The sequence below is a fragment of the Galleria mellonella genome, unplaced genomic scaffold, assembly GCF_026898425.1.
Source record: "Galleria mellonella isolate WM207_F2 unplaced genomic scaffold, CSIRO_AGI_GalMel_v1 utg33, whole genome shotgun sequence".
In the NCBI taxonomy this organism is placed as follows: Eukaryota; Metazoa; Arthropoda; class Insecta; order Lepidoptera; family Pyralidae; genus Galleria; species Galleria mellonella.
Window position 1 is genome coordinate 9401334 of NW_026442079.1, and position 8618 is coordinate 9409951.

The window sequence follows — 8618 nt, forward strand, 5'->3', positions numbered from 1 at the left end:
ATCACCAAATATATTTGGAGATCGGCTTCGGCTACGGCTTGGCAGACATTTTTTTCTTTCTACAATTTTAAATTAAATTTATTAGAATAAATGCTTCGAACACACGCGATCTAAGTACCTTTTGTGTTTATTATACCTTACCTACCTAGGTATAAAAAGAGTACTTACGTAGATTTTCTTTTATTAACTGTTTTATACGAAGATCTTGATCTCTCAAATTAGCATCCATTTTACTTCCAGTGATTATCAACTAAATTAATAATCCACAAAGTATTAAATAACGTTTTTATGAAATATTTAGCACAAAAACAATACCCTTTAAATATCGATCGTCAGTAACTGTGGCTGACTTACCTATATTCTAGCAAGCAGGACTGCCAGATGTGAAGGGGAAATCCCCAATAAATTGTTGCATGTGACTGATGATGTGAGCATGTTCGTTTCATAATAAAAATGTTGCCAGGTAACCAAAAAGTCGTATGTTTTTGTGCGAATTACGATCATAATCTTTACGATCGTACATTAAAAAATAGACAAATAATAGTATGAGTACGATTTAAATCGTATATCTGTCAACCCTGCTAGCAAGACAGCGACAAAATCACGTTGCATAACAATGTAGCCCAAGCTTATATCTTATGAAATATACGGAAGAGATACGGACTTAGAAAAAACAGAAATGTTGTTCTTTGTGGAAGTCATTGATGAAATTCTATGTATTTTAGCCCGCAAACTTTCTTCAAACAAAAACAGCGCCATCTAGTATCGAGTTCTGTAATTATCTCTTTGTTTATGGATTTGAAGTAAGACCGCCACGCATGCAATACATTATGACTGGGGATTCCCCTATTCGTCGACGCTGAATATGAGGCGACGACAATCACTGTCAAACGTGTTCACTATTACTCTGACTCTGGTAACGTGACTTCCTGGTAACGTGTTAGGTAGGAAAAGCAGTAAAAAAGTGCATATTAAGGGAGCAGATTTGAAATAATATTTATACTTAACAAGAAATAATTAAAGGTAAGTGGATTTTTGAATGATACAATTATATCATGATCACTTAACAATTTTAACTTAAAATTAGATGTATTATTACAAGCTTTTATTTAGCTTGCGTTATGTAAATAAAAGTATGTAGGTATGTTCGTATGTTGATGCAATTATCCTCAATCCTCAACCGACTGGGATAAAATTTTCCATACACGTTTATTTTGGATGATAGTGCATAGTTAGCTGAGAGTCGTCATTGGATAATAATGGTGGATAGCCTAAGATGTGTACTAGATATTTATTTTTAACATAATATGCGTAAGTACCTAATCGAATTAAAGAAGTTGCTGAGAAAAATACAGAACAATACGATAATAAACTAGCGTCTGCGTTTAATCCTCCGAGGAGATGTAATTTTACAAAGGTTTTTTGTATTTATTTTATTATTTTTTTAATAAATTTATTGTAAATAACAAGAAATAATCATTGTAAAAAAATAGGCACTCTATTGTTGAATTTTCGTCAGACCAACTAATCATCGTTCATTTTTTTAGGTTCAATGGGGAGACCTAAAGATTTACGCATATGGGAGCACTACCGTACTTTACCAAACAAGTCTGTTTCTTGCAAGCTTTGTAATAAGGTCTACAAATTCAGTAATGCTGCCAAAATGCTTCAACATCTTATCACTTGTCCAAAATCTCCAGAAACATTAAAAGACTCTATGAAACTTATAAAAGATAGCTCGTCCAAAACCAAAATGTCTGGACTGTCAGAGATAGAGACAAATGATTCTTTTATAAGCCCCTCGTCGTCTGCTAACACTACAATAAATGCTGAGTTTCAAGACACCGATGATCATATAAAAACAGAATTAGCGAGAGCTATATTTGTAACAGGGACGCCATTATCGATGGTGCAACATCCTTTATGGATACAATTTTTCGAAAAATTGCAACCAAAATTTAAAATACCTTCACGTAAAGCTTTAGCGACAAAATACTTAGATAAAATATATAGAGAAATGCGTTTTGAGTTAAATGAGGAACTAAATGCTTGTAGTTACTTACACCTTCAGTGCGATGGCTGGTCTAATTTAAGAAATGAAGGAATAATAAACTTTCTTATATCAAAACCTCAACCTGCATACGTTAAAAGTTTGAATACAGAAAGTAATCCTCACACTAGTGAATACCTTAGCCAAGAAGTTGAAAAAGTAATGAAAGTGTATGGAGCAAATAAGTTTCTTGTACTTATTGGCGATAACGCTAGAAATATACAAAAGGCATTCGAATTAACAAAACTCAAATATCCACATGTTGTTCCTCTCGGTTGCTGTGCACATATCCTTAACTTGTTGTGCCAAGATATTGTAAAGATACAAGAAGTAACTGTGTTTATTATGCAAGCCATAAATATAATAAAAACTGTTAAAAGGAGTCAACGATTAAGTTCCTTGTTGATAAAATCAAGGCAGGGTGAAGATTCTACACAAACACTAAAATTGCCTTGTGCTACAAGATGGGGAAGTCATGTTACTTCGTTAAAAAGTTTGAAAGCAAATAAGATAGCTTTGCAAATATTAACAGTTAGAGAAGATGTGGTAATTTCAAGAGATATTAAAGATTTAATTCTAAGTGATGATTTCTGGACGAAGACAGGGGAATGTATAAGTATTTTGGAACCAGTCACTGAAAGCATATTTTACTTAGAGAGCGACCAGAATCGTTTGCATCGCACATACATTACATTTAGAGATGTACAAGCTAAGATACGTTTTGCATTAAATGAGATTTCGACATTGAGCGAAGAAAGCAAACAGCAGATTCTAACATCAGTATCTTCAAGATGCAATATGGCAATGAGGCCAATACATTTTGCAGCATATATTCTAGACCCCAGGACTCTAGGAGTCGAACTTACTCAAGAGGAAGAACTTAAGGGTATGGAGTTTATCTACAATTTAAGCCAACACTTAAGTTTGTCAAATGTAATGGCAGATTTGGCGTGTTATAAAGCTAAAGAAAACTTTTGGGCCAGAGGATTTGTATGGAGCTCATTAGATAGCATTGAGCCCCTAATATGGTGGAAAGGTATTTGTGGTTCCACTGAGTTAAGCAAAGTAGCGATTCGTATTCTATCAGCTCCCTGTACTTCGGCAGCCACTGAGCGTTCCTTTAGTATCCAAGGCTACATACATAATAACAAAAGAAATCGACTTACAACTGAAAGAACTGAAAAAATTTCATTCATTTGTTATAACTGGAATCTTAAACATAAAGCTGAATGCGAGGACATTCAGTTTAATGAAGAAAATACCTTAGAAGCTTTCATTGAGCAAGTAAATGAACATAACAGTTTAGACGAAATAGAGCCTATCGAACCTATACAATTCATCGCTTGTAATAACTCTGAATCTGACAGTGATTGACTGTAGTTTTACATTTTACTTTCATCTCTTTCTTAATAAACTCAAAATCAAATTAAAAGTTTTTTATTCTGTAGGCTGCATAATAATATTGTCTATGTCCAGTATAGTGGACGTCTTGCGGCTGAGATGACGATGATGAAGTACAAAATCATAAACACCCAAAAATTTGGGTGTTTATGGGGTTTAAACCCAATAAACCCAAAACACCCGGTTTTTACCCACCAGACTTTAAACCCACCCAGGTGGATTGCCCATCTCTAATTGTGACATAACGATATCAGTTGGACATTTAGTATCGTGAAGTTTTTTATAGTTATTGATATTTTCTTCAATATTGTCGAACATACTTTTGTTCTGTCACCAATAGTTTCCGCAGCGCACGCGACGAAAGATATTTTGTAGCATTTTTTTACACCTTGAGTTACGTTACTAAAGTTTTAGTAAGGATCTCTAATCTTTTCTAGCAATAAATTAGCCTATGTTACTCAGGGTGAATGTAGCTTTCTAATAGGAAAAGAATTTTTGATATCGGTAAAGTAATTTTTGAGATTATTCATTACAAACATACACACACAAATACAAATCTTTCCTCTTTATAATATTAGTGTAGATGTAGATATGTAATAACGAAGAATTGAAAAAGATATTGTAAATGAGATTAGGTATTAATGTATGTAGATTAAGTAATTGAAAAAGAAGAATTAGCTTTTTAATAAAATAAGATTTATATTAAATATAATCAAAGTTTTTTATAGCTGACAAGGTCTGTCGAGTGTGAACTCAAAGTTTAATACTGTGGCTGATCATAGACATTTTCTTTAATATTTCTTCCGTAGTATTTTTTATTTTTATATAAACATGCATGTTATTATACTGATATTTTTGTTTGCTATTTAAAACGTAATTGATTACAGAAAAAAGAGATGTTTGGCGGAGACAATTTCTAATTAAAGGGATATCAAGTGAGAAATATAGCAACAAATACTATATTTTATAAGACGTTACGCAACACACCGTAACTACATCTTTTTAAAATATCAGACAAATTAAGATAACTTTCCGCTTTACACTTCACAAAAAAATACAGAGTTGAGATAGAAACAAATACATTCGGTAATACATGATGCGTGTTTATTCGAAACGTAATGTAACAAAGTCCTAAAAATAAACAAGAACAAATAAGAAGTATTTTCATTTCATATTCGGCGGATAAGTTTTAGTTAGAGATTGAAGAGGTGGTGAATAAAGCAGTTTCAAAATGTACCATTATATAGTAACCCACTTACTGTAAAGTACAGGATAGTCGGCGGGAGTTCCTCGAAGCCGCGCGACTCGCAAATTGCTATGTCACTTGCACTCCTTGTTTTACTGTCCATTACACAACTTTATGGCACTCCAGTTTGTTTATTTTTATGTCCCTCGTTTCGCTGTGTAAGTGTGCTTATTTCAAGTTAGACAAGTATTCATATTGTTAAGGAATAGGCGTATTAAGAATATCTGAACATTTTCATTATTTATTCGTTCTCGACGTCTTTTCTGCTGTTTTTCTACAAGTATTTTTGGTTAGCTTGTGTTTTTTCCTTTCAATCATCTCTATCTCTATTTGGAGTAATCTCAGTGTTAATTTTTTTCTATGTTATCTTTTGAATTAGTCCACCTTTTTGTAGGTCTTTATCTGACATACGGTCATGTACAATCATATTTTACAATTTTTACTTATACGTACTATGGATTCAATTAAAATGTATTTAAAAATACGTAAGCTATATTACAATTTTTGCTTATCTATAGGATCTGATAGTGATACATAAAAGTGATGATATAAGTTAATTCATTCTTAAAGAATCCGGTAGTGATTAATACTTTTTATTGCAATACTGATTAATAGATACTTTTAATCGATGATTTTTTATGCAACTTAGAACAGCAAACAAGCTGACAGCCCACTTGATGGAAAGTGGTGACCGTCGCCTAAAGACATGAGCAATACCATGGACATAACAGAGTATACTGTTTCGCCCATGATACATCCCATGTGTTGCCATTCCTGAGGACTCAGGTGTTATTCCTCTGTACCCTTTAAATTCACTGTTATATCCCACCCTTCAAACTGAAACACAACCATGCAAACACAACTGTTTCACGATAGAAACACGAATGGGACAGAGGTACCCAAGCAAATGATTTTTGTACCAAGTCTCCTTCTGGTAACATTCTAATAATAAAAAATAGATATATTACAAGTGAGACGTATACATATGCATCCACTTCCGCGAAACTGGTAAACACTAGTTATCTTATTTACTCTTTTTTGTTTCGATTACTCTATTTCTTATCAAATACGTGCTGTTGCTACGTTCAGAACATATTTCAGTAGCGGATCTTTAAAAAAACATACCTTATTTTATATTAGAAAAATTAGCAAAAGAATTATCATATTTTATTTTATATTTTAAACATAATCGCCCAAATAACACAAAATATAATTACACGAATATTAATATTTAATATTTTACATTTAAAGATTTTTTAAAGTGAAGATTTTATAACAGTGTTGATAAGTCATTCGACATGTTGATAACACCTAGACATAATAAAATGATAAAAAAATCTTCCTATTCAGAGCCGACCGAACGAACGCGACACGCTTATGTCTGGTGGTTTCTCTTTTCAATGAAACGTAAATCATTTAATAATTAATGTAATTGACTTATTTTTTCAATGAGTAATTTTATTATTACGCTTTTATTAGTTTGTTCAATACAAATACAGTGGATGTGAAATCTGTAAAAGTAGAATTTAAAATATAGACGATTTTTAAAACCATCGACTTTATATAATGTAGACGTTTGGTCCCATGTGGTCCCGGCATAGAATGAGACACTCCTGTCGTAGGAGGCGACTGAGGGAACTTAATGTGGAGGAATAGGAAGAAGCGTCCCTCTTAAAACATCATCAAAAGTCTAACTGCGGCTGCCAATCCATCTGACAAGCGTGGCAACTACTGGCAAAACCCCATTTTATGAAAGAGGCATATCTTCAACAGTGGACAGTTGTTAGCTGATATGATGATGATGATGCCATTAATAATAATATTTTTAATAATGTTATTATTAAAGAAGATACTGTATTCATACACAATTCACACAATCATCACATTTACTCAATTCATACATAGAACACAGAACCATTCACAAATACAGCACATACGCAATATAGGGAGGGCAAGGAAGAAAAAGAAGGACTTAAAAAAATATCAATAAGGGGATATACTCGTAATGTACCTTTTCTCCGGTGGGTTACAAGACTAGGTATATATTAAAGCCAAAATAAGTCGAGAAGTAAAAACAATAATTGTAATATATTAGAAGATTTAATATAAAAAATATAATGGAATTTAAAAGATATTCCCGTATTGATTCCATAAATATGAAATGGGTGGTAAGAAAAATATGGGCATAAGATAAAAATATGTGATAATTGGTGTCTAGAGAAACTGTAAATGTGTTATGGAAAGATCCAAACGATGAATATGTCTTCAAGAGGTAATTAACATCATATTATTGGTACTCCTATGTCGCAAACGTTATTAGACTCCGGAACAGTTTATCGTCATATATACTGTATATTTGTCTATAGAATAAAAAACAAACATTATCAAAACATCACAAAGGTACAATTTTAAGCACCATCAAGGTCTGTCGATATGGAAACCATTTGTTTTGCATTTTAAGGCCACTTCCTGATTCGTCAGTACGGTGTTGGTAAGCGCGCGGCCGTACAAATCAGGAAGCATTCATTAGATTAACGCACTCGGTAAATATTATGTATCAAATAGGTACATAAGTTTTGTACTAAAGTAGTATCATAGATAAAGAACTGTTAGTACTTCTTATTGCTTGTTTTAGTTTGTATTAGTTTTATGGGGTTACAACCAGCCTGACTGAATGCAGGTGGCTTAGGATTGTTCCTTAAAGAACTCTATGCATTTGTTCAGCAATAAGCAGGTAACAACTGATGATGATGAAGTCAGCCCGAGTAAGAAACGTAAAGCAATTTTACGATATAAAGTGGTACTATGAAATATACCACAATGTATAGAATAACCAATGGTCCAATGCTTTTGGTATGAATCGACTGATCACATGATAATTACTCTATTCAGACTGGTAGAAAAGAGTTATTTATACTATGCTTAAAATATGGTCTAGCTTCTCTGTTAACTAACATAAAGTTCTTGTAATTTTTGAGAGCACGCGAATGAGTACGCGCATTTGTATTAAAACGTGTAAATATTGTTACAGTCAGTGGAATTAGGCACGCTTACTATCACTATATTCATATGGGCAGAGATAAAATATAAATATCTTGTACGTGTTTTCTTTTTCTATGATATCTAAGGCTAAGAAGAATAAAGAAACTTATCCAGAATACCACACGTATGTTACGCTCGTGAAGGTCCAATTTACCTCCTTTTCAATTAATATCAATAAAGCATAAGCCCTTTTAATTTGTGGTAGGTTAGAATCTGCTATTTGTGACTAGAAATATTATACATTATTTTTTCCATTCCATTAGCCACGTGCGTGACGCGCGAACTAATTTAATAACTTTGATAAAGAAAAAAACTCGCAAATTATCTAGCACAATTCCTTTTAGCTAACTATTTTGTATTTAATCAAATTAGCTAAATTGCATTTTTTTCAATTTTTCATTCATTTTACTTGTTATTATTTTACTCATAATCTCCTATCAAACAAGCTATAATAAATACAAACAAGAAAGAATATTGTAGTCTATATAGCTTCAGAAATGGTTAAGACCATTAAGAACAGACAAAATCAAGGGCGAAACTTATCTACCCTCGTATCATTATCAGTACTTTATCTTCGTATTATGAGGATCTTAACAATACGTTCAATTCTATAACGCCTCTTCCTTAGACTAAAACTAAATCTAAAATGAAACTTTAAATTGATGATTTGTTGAATTTGGGTATCTATTATGATCCTCATCACCATATCGTCATAGTCGTAGAATACTGACGGATATATATATGTAATATTTGTCAGATCCGTCAGTATTCTACGACTATGACGATGTAAGCCGTTAACTGTCCATTCATGTTCATTCTGTTCACATAGGCCTCCCTTTATGTGGGATTTTGTCAGTAGTTGACATGCTTGGCAAGTTG

General features: G+C 32.6%; 1 protein-coding gene across 1 annotated transcript; it reads left to right on the plus strand.

Annotated features, from left to right (window-relative positions):
- The first annotated feature begins 885 nt into the window (after positions 1–885).
- Positions 886–3682, plus strand: LOC128201074 (uncharacterized). Its single transcript, XM_052896687.1, has 2 exons — positions 886–1023; positions 1548–3682. Exon 2 carries the CDS (start codon positions 1553–1555, stop codon positions 3422–3424), a length of 1872 nt encoding a protein of 623 aa, XP_052752647.1. The 5' UTR covers positions 886–1023; positions 1548–1552; the 3' UTR covers positions 3425–3682.
- The last annotated feature ends 4936 nt before the right edge of the window (positions 3683–8618 follow it).

Excerpts from the sequence above, each read along its gene's own strand:
- LOC128201074 (XM_052896687.1), top strand. The coding sequence starts at position 1,553 with ATGGGGAGACCTAAAGATTTACGCATATGGGAGCACTACCGTACTTTA.